We start from the raw sequence: 21,214 nt of genomic DNA on the forward strand, positions 1-21,214 counted from the left end.
GATTTCAAGAATAAAAACATGGCTAAGCATTATATTTGAAAATTTATAATAATATTTATAATAATAATAATAAGCATTATGTTTTATATTATTAATAATAATTTATTAAATATCAAATGAGAAAAAAAAAAAGAGAAGTTGGTGAAAAATCTCCAATCAAAACATTTATTTGGGTTCACTCCCTACCCACAAAATTGTGGTACTATGTCATACAAATTGTGGTACACTTTATATAGAAATGTGGTACTAAAAAATTACCCAAAGACTGAACATAAAAAAAACAACGACGGAGTACTAAATATCAATTTCCCGAAAAACAAATCGATTATATATATTTTTGGTTAAGAATACAAAATTTGATGTATGACATGAATTAAAAGCTAGCAGAAAGTATTTGTATGGAAAGTACCTACCAAACATGGCCAATTTGCGTTTATGTATAAATAATATTTTTTTGTTTTTTTGTTTTAATTGGAGAGAAGATTGATACAATTTGTGAAATTATTTGGGATTTTGTTGGCAAACTGGCGATGATTTACAAATTTTTTTTTTTGGCTATAAATAATATATTCTCCTTTGCATTTATTTTGTGTAGAGCCAGTCCATCTGCCGTTCTTCTCTTTTCTCTCTTTCATTCAAGATTTCTTGGAGTCAGGGGATAAAAGATTTGAGAGAGAATCAATCTAATTCAAGAAAATATCATTATCAGTGATGGCGATTACCAACTCTGCTGCTTTGTCTTCCAAATCTGTTGTTCAACCCGAGATTTTCTTCCCATCCTCCCACACAAACCAGAAATCCGCTTCATTGGCTTATAATCCGGCTGTCCGCCGCCACATATCAGCCGTTCATGCGGCGGAGCCCGCGAAAACACCCGTCATCACCAACATAAAACCCACTGTCCTATCCCCGGCGTCTGCGGACAAGTGGGCACCGGAAACCTGGAAAACCAAGAAAGCGCTGCAGCTTCCGGAGTACCCAGATGAAGCGCATCTGCAGTCTGTTTTGAGTACTATGGAGGCATATCCTCCATTGGTGTTCGCCGGAGAGGTGAGGAGCCTGGAGGAGCGACTGGCGGAGGCGGCACTGGGAAGAGCGTTCCTGTTGCAAGGAGGGGATTGTGCTGAGAGCTTCAAGGAGTTCAGCGCTAATAATATCCGTGACACTTTCAGGATTCTGCTTCAGATGAGTGTGGTTCTTTCTTTTGGTGGGCAGTTGCCGGTTTTCAAGGTAAAAATTTGATTTTTTTCCCCTGCATTTCTTGGATTATCATTCTTGCTACTGCATGGTTAGTTGATTGATTGGTTATGCATTTGAAATCCTATATGTGATTGTGAGGTTGTCTTTAGATCTCCGAGGACAAAAAAATCACTGATATACTTCTTTTAAGTATTGAGGATCTGAACATCTTCAGGTGATATTCATAATGGGAAGATTTTCCATTTTGTTGTATCTAATCAATTTGATGTAAGACTTTAAAGCACGAAAAATTTGTGGCGAAAAGCCTGTATTTCCGAATAACTAATTTTTAAAATGGAATAGTATGTCCTGCCATTTCTGTTGGCAGGTAGAAGGTTTGGATTTCGATTAAGGTGATTGATTGCTTCATATGTTTAAGTTTCTTGGGACTACTGGAAAAGTGGAAGAAAGGATAAATTTTGGCAATGATTGTGGATTAGTTGTTTGTTAATTGCTTTGATATGTTAATGTGTCGTGATACATGTTTGATAATATTAGAGAAACAATGAAAGGTTTGAGACAAATAATTGAGGAAAGAAGGTCAAGATGCTTTTAAAAGAAGAGAGTAAAAAAAGGGAAAAATCCCAAGAAAAATGGACCCTACGTTTTCAATAAGATGCATATGCTTATTGTTTTTGTTTTTATGGAGGACCGACTGAAATGTAGGCTTTCGTGTTTATTTGCAAAAGCGCATGTACCAAATAGGCCAATTTTATTTGTTTTTGAAAATTATTGTTTTAGATTTATTTAACTTTGGAAAAAAAACCTTATAAATCCACAATTTGTGAGGTTAAGATTTTGGATGGTGTGTAATAGGTTGGAAGAATGGCTGGCCAGTTCGCCAAGCCAAGATCAGATCAATATGAGGAGAAGAATGGAGTGAAGCTGCCAAGTTACAAGGGAGATAACATAAATGGTGATGCCTTTGATGAGAAATCAAGAATCCCGGATCCTGATAGGATGATTCGGGCTTATTGCCAGGCTGCTTCGACCCTTAACCTTCTCCGGGCTTTCGCTACCGGAGGTTATGCTGCCATGCAAAGGGTGTCACAATGGAATCTTGATTTTGTTGAGCACAGTGAGCAGGGAGACAGGTGTGTGTCTTTTAATAGTAATAATAATAATTCTAGGAGGATGTTGTGATGTCAGTAAAGAACATGTTTGATTGCGCGTGTATGCATCGAAAAGGAAATTTTGTTACTTTTTCGTAGCCTTTGTGGAAACCACTCATGTTTCGCAGATTTTTCGTCCTTTATATTCTAGATTATCTGTGTGCCATTTTTTCGGTTTTTAGAATGGGGAGTTTCTGTTACTTAATGTCTCTACGGTCGATTGGTCCAACAGGTATCAAGAACTAGCGCACAGGGTTGATGAAGCCTTGGGATTCATGGAGGCTGCTGGACTTACAATTGACCATCCTGTAATGTCCACAACTGAATTCTGGACGTCCCACGAATGCTTGCTTTTACCTTATGAGCAAGCACTCACCAGAAAGGACTCTACTTCTGGTCTCCATTATGGTTGCTCGGCTCACATGCTCTGGGTCGGCGAACGCACAAGGCAACTAGACGGTGCACATGTTGAGTTTTTGAGAGGAGTAGCTAATCCCCTTGGTATCAAGGTATCCATCTTGTTTAAATGCAATTTATAACATTTTGCCTTGAATTTTCGTGTTCTCTGACCAACTTTTACGGTAAAATGACATTCCAGGTGAGCCAAAAGATGGATCCGAATGAACTTGTTAAACTCGTTGAAATCCTTAATCCCGATAACAAGCCGGGAAGAATTACTGTAATCGTAAGAATGGGTGCAGAAAACATGAGAGTGAAACTTCCTCATTTGATCAGGGCAGTTCGAAGAGCTGGACAAATTGTTACTTGGGTTTGTGACCCGATGCACGGGAACACTATCAAGGCACCTTGTGGGCTCAAAACTCGTGCTTTCGATGCCATCTTGGTATACTCTTTTCCTCACCTTCTTATAAGAATTTCATGGACTACTCTCTTGCTAAACTTTTCTAATGTTAATTTTAGAACACTAGCCACAAATTTGTCGGCTTGCAAATGGTATCGACAATATATTATTACAATGAGAAATAATTATCGCATCTTAAAACAATTCAATTCATGGAAATGGTGGCGGTAGGTTCAACTATGGAAGTAGGTGGCATGTTAATCATTTAAGCAGTTACTCTCCTGATTCACTGCTTTTCACATGCTAGTCACATGTTTGTATTCACTCTCAATTTATTAAAATCTTCTCGAATCTTTCGAATGGTAGGCTCCAAAGTTTGGAATCTTGCATGTTATATTACATGTGCAAGTACTTTTTAACGACTTTTTGTCTGATCATCTGTTTTCACTTTAACATATATATCTTATTGGCGCTTTAAGACGCTTTACAATGGTTAAAAAAGTTGATGATATCTTTCAAGATAGTATAGAGTTCGGACAACAATTCGGAGAATAAATAATATTAGGCTCATGGAAGTCGAATGCAAACGTTAAACTTGCCCCTGGTTAATGAAATATTTTCTTTAAAGGCTTGATAAGATGGTGGTTTCCTTTGGAATCTGAAAGCAAAATGATAACATGCAAATGAAACGTGTGATTTGCAGGCGGAGGTGAGAGCTTTCTTTGATGTGCATGATCAAGAAGGAAGTCACCCTGGCGGAATCCATCTGGAAATGACTGGTCAGAATGTGACCGAATGTATTGGAGGATCAAGAACCGTGACCTTTGATGATTTGAGCTCTCGCTATCACACACACTGTGATCCAAGACTAAATGCTTCCCAATCTCTTGAACTTGCCTTCATTGTTGCTGAGAGGTTGAGGAAAAAGAGGATGGCGTCTCAACGTTTGCTTTCTTGATTCGAGACATGGCTTCATGAGTCGCCGTGTGTCTCCAATCAGTCGATATTTCTAGGTTATTTACAGAAACGCGTCTTTCGGCCTTTGAAACAAATGTTGAGGTGAGGTTTCAAGGTTTAAAGCTCAATGCTTTAACAAGTTTCTTGGATGGAGTCTTTGGAGAATAATCTCACTTATTTATTTCGTGCAACGTTATATTTGTAACTTATAGACCATGTTCTTGAACTATTTTGGAAATAAATTCTTTGTTTGGCCAATTCAGCACTTTTCTGCTTTAATCGTCGGAATTCAATTTGCATTGATGGATGGTCAAAATTTGTCCGTACATATATAGGATCCATTTTTTTTTTTTTGAAATTATATGTGTGACAAGATCTTATCCGGTAGATAGGATCTAATCTATCGATTTTGGGACATCAATTAATTTAAAACATTTATTTTTGTATGATATTTTTATTCCACATGGCTCATCTAATATGTGTTTCTTAAATCATAAAAAAAAATTAAACGTTATTCTTGCATTTCTGTATGTATATTATATATCATTAATCCAACCAGATACTATCTTTTTTATATCACTTTTATTCTATAGTATGAGCGATGTTTAATATAATTATAACTATATAATAAATAATATGTTCAAACATTTACAATATTTATTTTCGAGTAATAAATTAATGTTACTTCTCTTTATTTCATTCGTGTTAGCTCTAGACCCATATTTAGAAGATATTTTCAATTTCATTTTGTTGTATCTACAACCGATTATAAAACTAAATATGTAAATATATAATATAAATATAATGTTCTAATCGTATTCATTAATCCATATCCCAATTTTATCTAATTAAAATTCGAGAATGGATAAGATTCAATATGAGATTAAGTTTTAACGATGACGACGGATCCTTCAAAGTTTCTAAGTGTTTTTGGCGCATTGAATTGGATGACATTTTGTTGGGTTTGGAATTATAAATACAATTTTAGTGTTTTGTCAAATTTCACTTTAGTCTATCGATAATGATAAAAAAGACAGTACAAACACGCATCGCGTGTGCAGATTAACTAATATTTTATTAAAGTTAAGGACATGATAGTACTAACTAATAAAGATATCAACTTTTTCTTCCAACTTTACCCTTATATGATACTAATATTACACTTTTGTTTTTTTTTAAAAAAAAATTCAACACACTTTTATTTTTATTTTTTTTATTTCAACAATTCAAATATCAATTTAGTTCCTCCATAATTTGTCAAATTTCACTTTAGTATATCGATAATGATAAAAAAAACTGTATACACACCCATCGCATGAACCTAATTTATCAAAATTTACTAACTTTATTTTTAATTCCAACTTCATAAACTTTATATTTTTATTTTATTAAGAAGATTATCTAATAAAAAATTTATATGTTAAAATAACTTTTTGTTCCATATATATATAAGTATTTATATATAATATATTATTAATTTAAAAAGTAAAAAAGCAATAATTTTTTAATATAAAGAATTTTATTTTTAATTGTCAAAACAAATTGCAAATTACACTTTGAAAAATGTTTGTCAACCACCAAAATAAAATTCCAATTTTATGAATCTAAATCCGATTCAAATTCCAAATCTCTTTTTTATATATATCCAAACACACCAACCGGTGATGTTTCACGTTGAACCGACGCATCGCAAATTCACAGTAGTGTCCAACACCGTAATCTAGCAACCTCAGCTCTGTATTGTGCATCCAACATTCCAACTCTCCAAATCCGCAAAATTTTGAAGAAAAACCTCGAAATCTGTGCGAAAAGGCACTAAGAATCCAGCAATCTACCACTAAAATCCGAGTGTTCCATCCTTAACATCGAGCACAATCAGCTTCTACACTCAGCATGAGATGATGTCACTTGCACTTCAAGCCGTCGTCATCAACCAGAATCCCACCATCCTCTATCTCTCTCAGCCAAGAACCCATTTCTTGAAACCCTCGAATTTGCCATTTTCACCCCTGAATTCAAAGACCCAGTTCCCCACTTGCAGGATTTTGACATCCAGCAATTGCCTTTCGCCGGTCAAAAGAATCAGTGCTTCTTTCGGGAAGTCTTACGGAAATGCACGGACACGAGCTAATGGCGACAGAGCTGCCTCCGCTGAGTTAGATTTCGATGGTTTCCTGTCGATTCTCGAATTCATCACCCTCGCTTCCTCCGCCGTGATTTGTGTTTACATTGTGGTAAGCTGTGGATTGCAAAAGGCGGAGATTTTGAAGTGGGTGGGGAGCAAGATTTTGGCGTGGCAGTTTGCGGCTTTGTTCAGTGCTGCGGTGCTTGGGGCTGTCATAAGGCGGCGGCAATGGAGGAGGATTTCTGGGCCTGGGTTTTCGAGAGGGTTGGCTTCTCCTGGGTCTAATATGTTGGAGAGGGTGGAGAAATTGGAGGAGGATCTCCGTAGCTCAGCTACGATCATTCGGGTTTTGTCGAGGCAACTTGAGAAGCTGGGGATTCGTTTCCGGATCACCCGGAAGGCTCTGAAGGAACCCATTGCGGAGGTAATATCATTAACATAATTCTTGTTTGAATTCACCCAATAATTCATCATGGCATTTGGTCAGAAAGCTGTATATTCGTGTTTTGTTTAGAATGGAAATATAATCAGGTGATCAAACATGTTTCTCTTGTCTGCAAGGGCTTAGAAGTGTTGCGCTCTCTCTTGACATACAGCCTCTGTGAAATGAATTATATGCACTTCACTTTTATGATATGGATATATTTTCTTCTAAAAGTGGGTTTTTATCGAGTTCTTTGCAAGAGATGAAGTATATTGATAATAGAACATATGCGACCATTCAAATTTGAAACTTTGGTATAACTTTTTCCTGGAAAGGATTTTTGATGAATCATAAGTTGCAAGGAAGTGCCTTTTACGGTTGTGGGGCTTGCTTCAAAATTTCGCCCCGCTATGCATGTTCTTCCCAAAAATTTTATGGATAAAGATAAATTCCTCTGCTGCTCCTGTTTAGGGAAGGAAGGAGAGTGGGAAAGAGTGTATCGGGTAGGTGCTTGCTGTTTGGCGTTTAAAGAAATGTTTTTTGGCTCATAAAACTGTTAAAAACATCTGATTGGATTCAGATGGCAGGATATAAATATCAAGTCCACTTTTTAATGCTTGGATTATAATTCAGCTATATAAGGAAATTGAGGTCATACATCATACTAAGATTTTCGCTTGGCTCGTTTAAAACTTTTAGAAGGTAACGATTACCAAAATCATTCAGATATCCATGGGTCATGAGGTATATTATCTATGAAAAGTAGGTTCCTTGGGATGACGGCAATTTGAGTTTGGTGAATCCAAAATCGCATTGAAAAAAGCAAAACATAGAAGTCCAAATACCTGTTGAGTCAGTTTCTGACTCATGCTGCCTATCACTATTAGAAGATAAGTTAAGACGACATTCCTTAAATAAATTTCTGTGTTTATTCTATCTTTTCCTTTTCCTTTGCCGGTGTCTTGTTGATTGATATGAACATCATCAGCAAGTGATGAAACCCAAATCCAGTATATATGGAATACAACCCAAGAACCATTATTGGATGTAAAATCCTGGACCCATTACCTATAAGAGATAAGAAGGCCACATTAGGTGATGGAGAACTTGATATATAAGTCAAGAATGAAGATCTAGAAATCATTTAAGTTTGAAAAAAATTCTTGAAGAACCAGAGAAACTCTTACCTTTTTTCTGAAAAATAATTATCTGATCTATTCCAGTTTATACAGGCTGTATTATATCCAGATAAATTTTCCCTAAATATCTGTAAAAGATATGCAGCCTTATGAGTATTATTGATCCATGATTATGATCCCTTAAGAATAGGAGACATTACTAACTAAAATTCAAAATGAAGTTTAAAAAAATAATCTTAACTAGTGCACCGCGCTTGCGTTGCATGCTTGTACAATATTTTTTATAACTATTATGAAGATTCTTAATAAATAGTAATAGATAAGATAATGAACCAGATTGTTCTCGATCTTCATGCCTTGGATGATTGGATCTATGCTCATCTGAATGCAAAGGTGGCCATGCCAATTGCGCCAAATTTCACGTAAGATGGCTTTTAAAGAAGTTGATCGAGTTTTGGTCTCTATATGGATTTGCATTGATTACCTGAACCACTCTAGATTCTCCATCAGGAATAAAGATATAATCTTCTCCTTTTTGAACCTCTTGGAGTAAGCCATTAAACGCTGCTTCGAATCACTTAGCACGAGCTCTTGTGACTGTCCTACCGGCACTTGAAGCGGTTCTTGACTCGATTTGCTAGTTCATTTCTTGTCCCCTTTATAAACTGTGTAGCAGAGGTGCAAGTATTATCAAGGGATGTTGTAGCGAATGACATAAGGTGCTACACTATATCAGACCAGCAGTTAGAATGGATATTTCCATTCCAAGGCGGAAACCAAGCATGAGAATGGGAATGAGGTTGGGAATGCATATTCCATTCCCATGTACGAAGCATGCCCTTAGAGTTTAACGGGTTTGAAGATTTCTACTTCATTAGTGAAATACTATTGACTAGGGTACAAACTAATGCATAACAGCAAACTAATCTCCACTTGCGAGTCAGCATTTTTGCTTCATCAAGCAAGTGTAGTTTGGTTTTGGATCCACTCAATAAACTGAATCTCAAATGGTGATATTTCACAAGAAAAACTCGTCGAGCAGGTAAGATTTCTCGATTTCCTGCAGCCCTAATATGGAGCTAGAATAGGTTATTAGGCATTGTTTTTGGGGAACTTCAAATTGACGACTCTTCCGTTTATTCGCTTCTTTCAGACCGCAGCTTTGGTCCAGAAGAATTCTGAGGCAACCCGAGCATTGGCAGAGCAAGAAGACATGCTGGAGAAGGAGCTTGGTGAAATTCAAAAGGTTCTACTGGCTATGCAGGTAAAACATTCGATGCTGAGAAAATATGATTGCTGCACATCCTTTGAAACCGAAATTTGGCATTTTATGTATTTAATTAGTTAATTCTTTTAAAGAACTTACTGTGAAAGTTTTTATTGTAGCTCCAAATGACACGTGTTTACCCGTTGTACTGCCTTCTTGTGTGACCATATAAAATTCATGTGAGTCAAATCACTGTTCTCCTTTTTTTTAAACTAGTAAATACAGAGATCAGGTAACTTCTCTTTGGAGGATGTCAGATAATTTGTTTGGGTGATACATACTTACAAAGCACTCTTGTATGACAAGTGGCCCAAATTCTCACTTAAAAATTCCAGCTAATGTGGTCCATTTCTACAGATTTATATATTAGTTTATCTTCCAATCTTAAGTAGTGATTAAGCCAATGTAAAAAAAATTAGTTTCACTTGAATTGTTGGTTGAAGAATCACGATATTTCCACTTGATAGAATATAGAACTTTTTGTAATTCTTGCTTGCATGTAATTTCTCTCAATTTTGATGTCCCGGTTTTGTGTTTAGGAAGCCCCTCTTTTAATATTCCATTTATTACAATAATATATATTGCAGTAAGAAGAAATGGAATCCTCTCCTTGAAAAATAATGGTGGGATGCTACTAACTTATTGCATGTATCTTTGAAAGTAAAATTTAAATATATTTACAAACTTAACATTGTCCATAAAATTACATGGCTAACCAAAATGGCCCATCAAATATGGTCGCTAGAAGTAAAGCTGTTTCTCAAACATTTTTATTGACCTGTGTAAGGCTTTAGTCATCAATATAAATTGATTTATACTGTTAATTGTTTCATTCACATAGAGTTCGATATCCTTCAAAAATGAGTTTAAATGACTCTTTTTAATTGGAGTGGCTGCCATCCTAGTCTCATTATATTTCTTTTGACTGGCTAAATATTGTACATCGACGCCTTTCTTTTCCAAATATATTTGTTCGTGTGGTTCAAAAGTGTCGTCAACCAGCTTGTGGCCTGAAACTTGTTCAACGTATTACATATTTCTCAGTTTGTTTTTTATTTTCTATTTGATCTGTTCGCGTGGTGTGCATCACTTTTGCAGGAGCAACAGCAAAAACAGTTTGAGCTCATTCTTGCAATTGGGAAAACTGGAAAGTTCTGGGACACCAAACAAGCAACTATTCAAGACAGGAATTCAACGGAGGCTTCTAAAGCGAAGGTAGATGGATTCCCAAATTCGGAAATCAACCAAATTGAGGCCATCATTACAGACGGAAGCTAACAATGACAAGCGTATATTTCATTAAAATCATGTGGTTTGCTCTCTAGACGTGTTTGATGGAGGACTCAATCGTGTCCTTTTCATAGCTCGATGGTCTCTACATGATCTGCTTACTTCAACTTCGCGGCCAAGTTGGCATGATTCTTACAACAGCACATTGTGGAAGAGGGAAATCAAGGAGTGACATTGTTTTGTTCCCAATATTTGAAAAAAAATAAACACTTTGTATCAATAGTATGTTTTTCTTTAATGGTTCTCAGGGATCATATCAACTTACCGAATTTGTGTCAATGCATAGCGTGGTTTTACGAGAAGGGTGGTGATTCATAGGGGTATAAGTCGTTCGGTTGTGGCAGTTCTGGTTCCAAGAAAATTGAAGCCGTGGTTTCGGTTTGCCACGGTTTTTATTAAAAGGGTGTATTCAGAAGTTGTTCGAGGAGCTGGCAAAGCTGGTCACTCCCTGTTCTGATTTGAGTGCAATAGATAGGTGGTGAGTTTAGACATGTTGGGATTTACAACCTGATATATGGTTCTAGTGGTGTTAACCAAACCAATCCAAACTTAGAAGCTGGACCAAACCTCATGGTTTGGATTGAGTTTTAGTTAATAACGGTTTAGATCTTTTTTAAAAATAATCAAACGGGAGAAGAAAAATTGGTTTGGTACGAGGTTTAAACAAAAATAAAAATAAAAAATGGATCGAGCCAAATTGGTTATTAATATAATTTTTTTAGTGATGTATCAAAAAATATGAGAGAATGAAATGAGCATTCTCATGAGTCATATCACACTCTTTTTACTCATATTTTATATGGCATATTCCATTTTGGATGAGTATCGACATTATCACTTCCCCTCGTATATTTTTAGAAATTATTCCTTTAATTTAGTCTAACTAATGGAAATAATAAAATGAAATTTTAAAAAATATTATTTACTCTACTTTACTTTTTAAATTTAATGTCGACAAAATTACACATATACATTACTTTCCTTTTATTATAAAATTTGCTTCAACCTCCAAAAATTCAAATGCAATAATTACATGTTTTAATAACCAAAATTGTCATATTTTTTTTAAAAAAAATAGCCATAATTCTTATTATATAAATAAATATAACCTAAAACAAAAAATATAAATGCCATAATTATGTGTTTTAACAACCAAATCGTCATATATATAAAAAAAATTTAGTGGCTTTTTTATTATGTAAATAAATATAACATAAAATAATCCAAAAAAATATTAATTTTTTTTTTCAAATTAAAATACATGAATGTATTATCCTAAAATTTAATTGGAGGTACAAATATTTAGTTTAATAATATTTAGAATAAAAAATGATATTTTTTTATTTAATAAATATTTATAGCCTCCTCATATAGATAATTATTCGACGAAGAAGCCGCGTGAATATCTATTTAGTAACAAGTAACAATTAGCAGAATCAGCAATGGAAGGGCTGGAAAAGCTGGAGAAAGTGCAGAAGGCCATACATTTGCTGCGATCGATTGGGATCTCCGACGCGGACCCCCACTCCCTCCGCTTCCTCGCTGATTTTGCGCTCCTTCTTGTAATCACTACTCAACCTTAATCGTAGCATTATTTTGAATTTCATATGTTTACCGACTGTACGCCATTATTCCGAATCAAGTTAAAGATTTTATTTTTGTCGTTACTTTGTTTCCTCTACGTCTTTGATGAATTATCAAATGAAAGGCGGGATACTGGAATTTTGATTATCTTGTGTGTGTCTGTGTGTTTTTTTTTTTTTTTGAAGTTCTGTAAATAAGTTGAACAGTTTTAGGGAGTGATTGCAATCGCTATGGTTCTTTGTTTTGGATTTTTAAAAAAAAATCAGTGTTTTTTTTAAACTTAGCTTCTGCTTGACTTGTACGGACGCTGATTATTCTTTTAAAAAGTGATTCTGAGTGACAAATACCAACGACTTCTGATTTTTTATTTTTTATAATCTATAAATTTAATTATTTCTACAAACATAATCTTTTGCAAATACTTCCTTGGCTTCTTTGTATGATTTTGTTTATCTCTCTCCATCTCTTTGATTTGGTTCCAATCTGCTGAAGTTGGAAAATTACGATGGACTGGACCTTACCTCCAAGTGCCAGTTGATTTTGGAAAATATGTCAAAGGTTTGCACATTGTTGATCATTTTTCTCTTTGTTCCTAGCAATTCACGAGGTGGGGAGTGTGACGTTTATTTTTATCCCAGATATCTGCTGCATTATCTGGAGAGAAAGGTATCTTGCATATATTCTGGCACCAGTGATTGTGATTGTCTTCCTGCGATCAAGTGAATTGCAAGTTTTATGTTGTCTAGTTGCTCATTTGCTGATTTTAACAATTGTTGTGAATGCAAAATGTTCTTGGATTGAATTACGTAAGTGCCCATGATTTATGTGTGAAATGCATATGGAATCACATATTTTTAGTTATAGTTTATGCTGCTTCTTATGAAAACTAAACCTCTCCGACCGCTGAATGGAGCAGGTGGCATCTGACTCAGTTAAATAACCGAAATTCTGATGAAGCTTTGATTCCTTCATCCTTGTGTTGTCATCGTATTATTGCCAACACCTTCTCTTTCTGGTTGGTGCAAATTCATGTTTTCCTCTGCTAACCCGTGCGAAGTTTTAGAATCCCATAAAATCATTATTTATCTTTACAAAAAAGGGACTTTGGAGCATAAAACGTTGGCGATCTGAATCTAAGTCATTTTCATTACTTATTTATGGGCAGATTTCGGATGTTGAGAGTTCCATGGAGACAGATAATTCTAAGATTAGATTCTAAGTCATTTTCTTGCCTAGTTATGGGCAGATTTCGGGTGTTGAGAGTTCCATGGAGAGAGATTATTCTAAGATTAGAAACATATTTTACAATTTGAGTCAATGTTCTTCTAACATTGAAGCTTTTCAGGTGGCCACCAAATTGAGAATGCTGTGCGATTTTATCATGATGATAAAGCAAATCTGTGCTCTGTGTGGAGTGTCTATGATGATGTTGCTATGGTTGGGCTGGATGCAATGAAACGTTCAAATTCTTCGCTAGAAGATTTTGTGAGTAACTATTTTGAATTATCTGGGTGATTGATGACTTTTTCCCCAGCCTTCTTCTTCTATGGAAATTTTTGTTGGCTATCTTTTCTTAACTAATTGCAATTCTCATTATTTGGCCATTTTGTTGAGCTTGTAGAACAATGATCTAGATGTAAGCAAAATGCAAATGTCAAAATCTTGATAAATGTCATTAATCATGCTTTCCTTTGTACTCATGGATATAGGATCTTATGATCAAATTCACTATAATTTATATATAAATCTTTGTCGCTAAACTCATGTCCAGGAAAATTGCTGTAATGTTCATGTTTAATTGTTTGAAGTCAACAGTGCAGGTCATATTTTATGTTTCACACAATGGAAGCAAATGAGCCACAATCAATTTTCAGATACTTACCTTTTCTTTCATTCACAGAAAGTTATATTTATCAGGTGAGTTATCCTACTTGTCAGTTAGTCTGTATTACTGACAAACAGGACTCGAGGGATTTTTTTATCAAATAGGTACATTTGTATAACATCAGTAATTCCTTCTGTGATGGAGAATTAGTTGGTCTTTTATTTCATTCTGGTATCCAAATTTTCAAATGGTACTTGTGATACAGTTGGATGGTTTAAATTTGTATAACATCAGTAATTCCTTCTGTCATGGAGGATTAGTTATGGTCTTTTATTTCATTCTTGTGTCCTAATTTTCTAATGGCACTTGTGATACAGTTGGATGGTTTAAATGAGAAATTGCTGCTGTTGTCAAACCATGAAGTTCCAATAATGGGCCCAGAGTTTGAGGTGAGTGCTTGACTGCTTGCTAGAGCTTGAAATAATATAGTGTAGAACTATCTTAAGCTCCAAATCAGTATCTTGTTGACCTGGCCACTTTTTATTGAAGTTCAGGTACTTTGTCGAAACCTGTATGGTGAGAAATCTGTAACAAGAAGGTTTCGTAAGGAACCTTTTAGACCACTCTGTCTTGTACTTGAACACCATGGGCTTTTGACTGAAAGGTTCAGCATTTCACTTGTCATCCATTTTATATTTTCCCTTTCTCTTTTTCTCTTTTAAGAGGAAAATTTAGCTTTTGAAGCATGTCATGTAAATCTGCATTTGAATTTTCTCCATGTATAATCAAGAATCAAAGAAGAGTTGAAGTGCGGAGAAGAATATTGGGCTCTCGAAAGAAAGCTTTGTTGTTCCCTGGTGAGCAACAAAAAGGTATGTCTGAAGTTTCTTCCTTTCTAAAAACAAATTCATCAGCAAAGCAAAAGTAGATTGCATATTGTAGCATGTAGATTGGACTTCTCCAACAGAATATTTATGTTCTAAATCTGTCATATCCATCACTTGTATGGGTTTTGTTCTGTTGTATATGACTGTTTCTGAGTGGACATAATTTTAGCAGATATCCATTGAAGACGTTACCAGAGCAATCCATCTGAAATCCTTCGATTATCGAGTGCTGAACCTTCTATTGTATCAGTTAAGAGTGGCAATGGTATCTCGATTTCACAATTGCAAATGCCTATTTGCGACCTAATTTTACTTGGCTTTACAACAATTTTCCTTCAATTTTATGTTATACTATCTTCTGAACATGCCCTTGCAACTAGACCTACCTATTGACCTGAATTTAGTAGAAAACACAAGATTTTGGTAAATCATATATTTTATGGTGACATTGCTGCACAAACTGAGTCTATACTTTGAACACTTTGATTCTATCTCTTTCGAACCTCGTGTGGTTCACTAGGATTTTTCTTTGAAGCTTTGTAGGTAAATGAAGCACATATGGAATTTCTCTCGGTTTCCGAATTGCTTGTGGAGATATCAGATGACCTGTAAGTGATTTCTTCTTATCTATGTTATTTTATATCTGTTTTAAATAAGATAACGTTTTTGCCATTTAATTATGCATGTGGGAAGCATAAATTTACTTTTTCATGATGGATAAGAAAAACTGCCTCAGGTTTGATTATGAGGTGATGCCAGTTTTCTGTTTTGCTCATTTTGCCTTTCCATTTCTTGTTTTCACCATGAAAATTGTCATTAAAAGTTGGTATTTCATTTGGTTTCTGTATAGGATGATGTAGCAGAGAATCATTTCAACATTCTGCGAATGTATGTCAGATATTATGGAGCTTCTGCTGCACCAATCAAGCTTGTGAGTGTTGATAATTTGCTTATTTATTCAATGTTATGATGTCGACTTTGAATTTTTCTTCTCCTGATAAACGATGATAGAAACATATAAACATTGTGCTAAAAGAAATTTCCATAGGCAAAATTTGTAACGGAGCTAGAAGAGAAGTATGATCGGTTGTTAAAAGCATTGGGTTCTGAACTGTGCACGAAGTACCAGAAAAGATGCGAAGAAGCCACCAAAGAAGGTATAAAAAGCTAAAGACCCACTGAACTTGGTTTCAACCTTTTGATTTTGGCTACCGAGCTCGAGTATATAAATTACACATCATTGAGTGAAATTGCATGTTCTTTTCATCCTTCGAAGGGTGTTGAGCTTTCCATTCGACGGTTACTGGTTTCACTGTTCATTCCAGCATTGAAAAATCAGAATATTTCTCTCTTTTGCATGCAGCGTACCACATTGTCCATTTTTTCGATGTTGATACAAAGAGATTCTTCTAGAAATGTAGGAAACAAAGTTACAACACCCCCTCAAGCATGGGGTGGTGAAAAATGCTATTTCCCTAAGCCCCTTCATGTCATTTACTCCATCAAATGTGTTTCCCCTGCAATTTTATGCTGTATTCGTTTCAATTCTTCAGGTGGGAAGACTTGTGGACCTCCTCTTGGAACATGGCATATACCACCAGTGATTGAAGATGAGGCTCGCTATCGAACTGCAATTTCTACCATTTCTGGAATGAAAGTTGGCGGGCATCTATCTTACGGCAACAACGGTTGATGCATCTAGTGTGTACTGAATCTGACTTGGTTCCCACAAATTGGATATGTTTTGGTTGCTGAGTTGTACCAAACATTGGTCCGTCCTAGTGGATGGTTTGAAATTATAGATATAATCCCCCAAGATGACTTCTTTTGTGACGCCAAACATCAATGTCCAGAAAAGGCTGAGTAATGTATGAAAGAAAAATGAATAATTTGAGATGGATTTGTTAGTTCGAGACGACCAGGCGGAATTTGAGGTATTTGATTCTTCAAAAAGTGATTTTGAGTAGTTTTCTTCGGTATTTCAACGAAAATGGTTGAATTTCGAGCGGCAAGCAAACTCCTTTGCAGATTGCATCTCAAATTCTTTCGAGAACGGACGGTTATTGTCGTTAATGTAATGTAATATAACTACAAGAAAAAGATCAAAAAGAACATCTTTTTTGGTTTAGAACAAGCTTTCAGAAAGCACGAAAAATGAGAGAGCTTTTTTTTTTTTAGTTTTTTAACATTATTTTAGCTAGTTCGGTAAAATTATATAAACATAATAAGTTCAAGACCAAATGAATAAATTTATACTTGTATTCCATGATCTTTTTCTGGAGAAAAATTGCATATTGTTTAAACAACATAAAATAATTATATTCTTATAATTTTTATGCTAAAACTAAAAAACTCAACACTTCCATGCTCAAGTCAAATATGCACTTCACTATTTTTTCCCACTTTCGTCGTGTTTAATCTCGCTATTCAGAGTATATAGAATAGTGGTTTAAAGTTTAAACCCTATCAGATTTTGCCCTTTCTCGGGAGATTCCACCAGATCACAGCCATATTTCGACAGGGGTAACAATAAAGAAAGCCAAGGCAAGAAGTTATAAACTATATCTTATTCCATTGTAGCAAATTATTAGTTAGTATATAACATTGACAACATACAAGTCAAATCCCATACATATTATATCTTAAAAAGCTTGCATACCACGTGATATACTATTCATAACCACAATACCTCAAGGAGATTGAGGCCAATCATACCCAGCATCTACAGCATTAACATCATCATAAAACCACATTTCAACATCATCGATTGGATTTTCGTCTTCCCACAAATCATCCAACATCTCTGCATAATCGTCATCCATATCTCCGGCCACAAAATCCCATGCCAAATAACCTGAAGAGCCCGAGTAATCGGAGCAATTATCCCACCCATTCATATCATAACAATCTACGACAAGGGGTCCGATCACCTTAAGTTTAGGAAATCTTTTCACAAACTTCTCTTCCAAATTTACATTCCAGCACCCCCGGACATCAAGTAACTCAAGATTCTTGCAGTTCTCAATAACCTCGATTATACTGGATGTATCAACGAGCAAGTAGGCGATCTCGAGATGCTTGAGTCTTGGCATTGTAGATGCGATGGCAAGGGCCTCGTCATCTTGTGAAAGCTTGCCGATCACCTCCAATGGGTGCATTATTCTCCGCAAACTAGTAAGAAATTTACAGTGCTTCCCTACTGCTTCAAGGGCTCGAGCTCCGATGTTGATGCAGTAGCTCAAATCTAAAACCGTAATAAGAGATAACTTCGCAGCAGCTTTTTCCATTATTGCGTTGTTTATTTCACATCTTGGCAATCGTAAAGTTCCGAGAACTTGTGCACTTGAAACCAAGATGAATCAATTAAGAATAATTCGACACCCGAAAGAAATTAGAACACTTACAATTAGCTATTGCACATTAAATTCAATTCTTCTTGAGAAACTTAACTTTAAACCTAAAAAGCATTGACACCATTGAAATATATAAATAACAATCAAGCATTACTAAAGGTGTTGTATTTTCTGCCAATATATATGGCAAGAAGAACCCCTAGTTTCTCATAATTCTAAACAAAAATGGAAACCAGAAACAAGAAAAATGGAAAGTGATGATCAGAAATCACATTTAAAACGCGACACTTACTGATTTGCTATGAACAAGATGCTTTGATCACTGGCAAGACCAGAAATGCTAAGTTTTCGGAGTGAACCACCACTTCTAGCGATCAACATTCGAAGCATTCTGTCAACAATTTCGGGTTTGGCATTTCTGCTCCATTCCTCAATGTCTATCTCTTGCCAACAATAAGGCCCTGACACCGCTCTTCCCCATGACTTACAAACCCTCGGTGCCACCGTAAGCACCTCGCGAAGTGAAAGATTCTTGAATATCAGACCAAGTGCATCAGGTATTAATTCGTCCCATTTTCGAAAATCACCTTCCTCATCCATTTATCTTCAATTTTAACTTCACCAAGTAAATAACCTATAGTAAGAAGAATTGGATACCAATACTATAATTAACTAACATCAAGAAATGTTTTGTAAGTGAACCGCTAAGACTGAATGAAAACGCACTTTGAAACTTGAAAGGAAGTATCTTTAATTCCAAACATAAAGCTCAAGTAGCATGATACATAAATCATACATAAATTTCCTCCATCATCCACTAATCGCTAGTATAAGAAGTGTATTACACCTTTTTCAGAAGAAACAATCTCCGAATGATAAAAAAAAAAAAAAAAAAAAAAAAAAAAAAAAAAAAAAAAAAAAAATAAATAAAAAAAAAAAAAAAAAAAAAAAAAAAAAAAAAAAAAAAAAATTTTAAAAAAAAAAAAAAAAAAAAAAAAAAAAAAAAAAAAAAAAAAAAAAAGACTTTGGATCATGTAACATTAAAACTTCTTCAGAAAAATGTTGAAAAGCAAACCTACAAAATCAAAAGCGAAAAGGTAGAGAAAGTGGAAAAGGATGAGAAGCATACACATTTGACAAGACCCATCCAAAGAAACTCACCAACTTGCAACAAATCCAAACCATGGCACCCATTTATTGGCAATTTTTAAACAAAAAATTTTTACCCAAATCAGAAATGAACGAGATTTACAGCACAATTAAGCTAAAAACGGCAAAATAAAACAGGCCCACATTACACACAGCACTGAAAATCAAGAAATGTTTAGATCAACAAAGCTAGATATCAAAATACACAGTTACCATCCAACTCACAGAACAAACAGAAGCTAAAAATCCAAACTTTCTTCTTCCACACAAATGGAAAATGAAATTTACCTCAGCAAACGGAAAAAGACAGCCAAGAAACCAATTTGAAGAGACAGTTAACACAAATTAACTCAACACGTTAGATTTACATGCAGCGCAAAGAAAAATATCAAAGAAAGAATGTCTCATTCCACCAAAAACAACAAAAGGAAACGAAAACGTGACATGAGAGAGAACATAACCCTATCTTTTCTCCTCGTACACTTGGATCTAAGAAAACACGGCGGGTTATCCGCCTGAAATGAAGGGTCCTCAATAATTCTCTCCCTTCCCTCTCGGAGATGGAGAGAATAAGTGAAAAAGTGAAAAAAAAAAATCACAACAGAAGAAAACAAGAAGAGAAGCGAAAGCAAATATCGTTCGTATCTCGTGTCTGTATGTGGGGAATTGATGAAAGATTTCAAGATTCTTTTTTTTTTTTGTAAAAAAAAATTGAACAGATGAAAGATTTCAAGATTCTTTTTCAAAAAAAAAAAAAGCAACTTTTTCTTACTGAAAAGAAAAACAAGAAAGCCATATTTATATTTATGGGTGGAATTGATTGCTGATGAAGATTTTAGTCGGTACACATTTTGCCATCAGCCTTTTTTGATGAAATCTCAACGCCTACTTTGTGTGTCGATCAATACACTGAAACCAGCCGTAGATCTATATGGAACCTAAATTACAGAAAAATCAGGAAGAAATAATCAGCATTGTTGAATTTGAATTGTATCCACGATTTTCTTTAACAAGATTTGAACACCCCACTTAAGCTACTGTACATTATATTTAATTATTTAATCTAAGTAACACAAAATAAATCAAGTGAGATATTTGATTTAATCTAAATTAATGTAATAAATAGATTTGATTTTAAAATAAAGAAGTTGAGAAAATCAAACCAGTCTTTACAAAGAAACAATGTGTTAAAACATCGACTCAACGGTTTAGAGATAATACGCTATTTTTGTTTAATTTTGTTAACGTAAAAATTGGGTTAGCAACAACATGTACTTTTCTTAAACAAAACTGATCATTTGAGCAACATATAAATAAATATTCGAAGTGCAAGAAATTCTCAAGCTGATGCAGCGAAAATATGTGCATGAGAATTGATGGGAATGCAATTGTGAACAAACTAATAAACAAAAGTGAAAAGCAGAATGCAAACGAGACACAAGGATTTTTCCCATGAAAATTCGAAGACATAAATCTTTCTACGTCTTTCGTTCTCATTTTTCAAAAAAGATTATGCTAGAAGTTCTATATTTTATATATAATCTTTTTGTATAAACCCAAATTAGACGATGTCATACTATCAATAGTAGATTTTTACAAGTCAAAAAATCAAATACAATACACTTCACATATCAACAAATCAACACCGTGAACAACTTATGTCTTGCGATACACGTGCTACAATGGTCGGGACAATGAGTCGAGATCCCGCGAGGGTGAGCTAAGCCCAAGAACCAGTCCTAAGTTCGGATTGCAGGCTGCAACTCACATGCTTGTAGCCGGAATCGCTAGTAATCGTCGGTCAATCATATGCCCGTGAATTCATTCTAGGATCTTGTACACATCACCCTTCACACTATGATTTGAAAAGAAAAAAAGATTGACAGTAAAATAAATGTAACTTTCGCTTGAGACGTTACGATTTCTTTAACAAATATAATGGAAACTTGAAGTGGTGTCTCGAGTGATCTCCTTGAATGAGCCGTAAACGAAGAACTTTGAATACGAGCTTTAATGATTAATGTTGCAGAATTACGGTGTCCTTAACGAATCTTTCACTTG

The 21,214-nt window shown here is 35.0% G+C and overlaps 4 protein-coding genes across 9 annotated transcripts; 3 read left to right on the forward strand and 1 right to left on the reverse strand.

The window, feature by feature from the left end:
* The first annotated feature begins 572 nt into the window (after nucleotides 1–572).
* On the forward strand, nucleotides 573–4,368 carry LOC140974149 (phospho-2-dehydro-3-deoxyheptonate aldolase 2, chloroplastic). The gene is made up of 5 exons (XM_073437432.1): nucleotides 573–1,230; nucleotides 2,056–2,333; nucleotides 2,584–2,860; nucleotides 2,950–3,195; nucleotides 3,857–4,368. The coding sequence occupies exons 1-5, from the start codon at nucleotides 712–714 to the stop codon at nucleotides 4,109–4,111; spliced, it is 1,575 nt and encodes a 524-aa protein (XP_073293533.1). The 5' UTR covers nucleotides 573–711; the 3' UTR covers nucleotides 4,112–4,368.
* Nucleotides 4,369–5,761: 1,393 nt separating this feature from the next.
* On the forward strand, nucleotides 5,762–10,593 carry LOC140974150 (uncharacterized). The gene is made up of 3 exons (XM_073437433.1): nucleotides 5,762–6,659; nucleotides 8,952–9,062; nucleotides 10,164–10,593. The coding sequence occupies exons 1-3, from the start codon at nucleotides 6,009–6,011 to the stop codon at nucleotides 10,341–10,343; spliced, it is 942 nt and encodes a 313-aa protein (XP_073293534.1). The 5' UTR covers nucleotides 5,762–6,008; the 3' UTR covers nucleotides 10,344–10,593.
* Nucleotides 10,594–11,760: 1,167 nt separating this feature from the next.
* On the forward strand, nucleotides 11,761–16,566 carry LOC140974152 (uncharacterized). 4 transcript variants are annotated; one of them, XM_073437434.1, is made up of 14 exons: nucleotides 11,761–11,917; nucleotides 12,432–12,497; nucleotides 12,578–12,605; nucleotides 13,285–13,424; nucleotides 13,755–13,856; nucleotides 14,142–14,213; nucleotides 14,319–14,428; nucleotides 14,555–14,636; nucleotides 14,824–14,916; nucleotides 15,195–15,259; nucleotides 15,388–15,400; nucleotides 15,502–15,582; nucleotides 15,700–15,808; nucleotides 16,205–16,566. In XM_073437434.1, exons 1-14 carry the CDS (start codon nucleotides 11,798–11,800, stop codon nucleotides 16,342–16,344), a joined length of 1,221 nt encoding a protein of 406 aa, XP_073293535.1. In that variant the 5' UTR covers nucleotides 11,761–11,797; the 3' UTR covers nucleotides 16,345–16,566. The 4 variants fall into 4 exon arrangements, with proteins under 4 accessions (XP_073293535.1, XP_073293536.1, XP_073293537.1 ...); XM_073437435.1 differs by lacking the exon at nucleotides 14,824–14,916; XM_073437436.1 differs by lacking the exon at nucleotides 13,755–13,856.
* A 637-nt stretch (nucleotides 16,567–17,203) lies between these two features.
* LOC140974153 (F-box protein FBW2) lies at nucleotides 17,204–19,880 on the reverse strand. Of its 3 annotated transcripts, none has more exons than XM_073437441.1 (3): nucleotides 19,442–19,880; nucleotides 18,297–18,638; nucleotides 17,204–17,993 (listed from the first exon to the last, which is right to left on the reverse strand). In XM_073437441.1, the coding sequence occupies exons 2-3, from the start codon at nucleotides 18,602–18,604 to the stop codon at nucleotides 17,342–17,344; spliced, it is 960 nt and encodes a 319-aa protein (XP_073293542.1). In that variant the 5' UTR covers nucleotides 18,605–18,638; nucleotides 19,442–19,880; the 3' UTR covers nucleotides 17,204–17,341. The 3 variants fall into 3 exon arrangements, with proteins under 3 accessions (XP_073293542.1, XP_073293541.1, XP_073293540.1); XM_073437440.1 differs by having other exon boundaries at nucleotides 19,615–19,879; XM_073437439.1 differs by lacking the exon at nucleotides 19,442–19,880 and having other exon boundaries at nucleotides 18,297–18,914.
* Between the last annotated feature and the right edge of the window lie 1,334 nt (nucleotides 19,881–21,214).

This window comes from Primulina huaijiensis, chromosome 3 (genome assembly GCF_012295235.1).
Source record: "Primulina huaijiensis isolate GDHJ02 chromosome 3, ASM1229523v2, whole genome shotgun sequence".
In the NCBI taxonomy this organism is placed as follows: Eukaryota; Viridiplantae; Streptophyta; class Magnoliopsida; order Lamiales; family Gesneriaceae; genus Primulina; species Primulina huaijiensis.

Excerpts from the sequence above, each read along its gene's own strand:
- LOC140974149 (XM_073437432.1), top strand. The coding sequence starts at position 712 with ATGGCGATTACCAACTCTGCTGCTTTGTCTTCCAAATCTGTTGTTCAA. Across the intron at positions 2,334-2,583 it reads CACAGTGAGCAGGGAGACAG|GTATCAAGAACTAGCGCACA; the intron begins GTGTGTGTCTTT and ends TTGGTCCAACAG. Across the intron at positions 2,861-2,949 it reads CTAATCCCCTTGGTATCAAG|GTGAGCCAAAAGATGGATCC; the intron begins GTATCCATCTTG and ends ATGACATTCCAG.
- LOC140974150 (XM_073437433.1), top strand. The coding sequence starts at position 6,009 with ATGATGTCACTTGCACTTCAAGCCGTCGTCATCAACCAGAATCCCACC. Across the intron at positions 6,660-8,951 it reads TGAAGGAACCCATTGCGGAG|ACCGCAGCTTTGGTCCAGAA; the intron begins GTAATATCATTA and ends CGCTTCTTTCAG. Across the intron at positions 9,063-10,163 it reads AGGTTCTACTGGCTATGCAG|GAGCAACAGCAAAAACAGTT; the intron begins GTAAAACATTCG and ends TCACTTTTGCAG.
- LOC140974152 (XM_073437434.1), top strand. The coding sequence starts at position 11,798 with ATGGAAGGGCTGGAAAAGCTGGAGAAAGTGCAGAAGGCCATACATTTG. Across the intron at positions 14,214-14,318 it reads TAATGGGCCCAGAGTTTGAG|GTACTTTGTCGAAACCTGTA; the intron begins GTGAGTGCTTGA and ends ATTGAAGTTCAG. Across the intron at positions 14,637-14,823 it reads CCCTGGTGAGCAACAAAAAG|ATATCCATTGAAGACGTTAC; the intron begins GTATGTCTGAAG and ends TAATTTTAGCAG.
- LOC140974153 (XM_073437441.1), bottom strand. The coding sequence starts at position 18,604 with ATGGATGAGGAAGGTGATTTTCGAAAATGGGACGAATTAATACCTGAT. Across the intron at positions 17,994-18,296 it reads ATCTTGTTCATAGCAAATCA|TGCACAAGTTCTCGGAACTT; the intron begins GTAAGTGTCGCG and ends CTTGGTTTCAAG.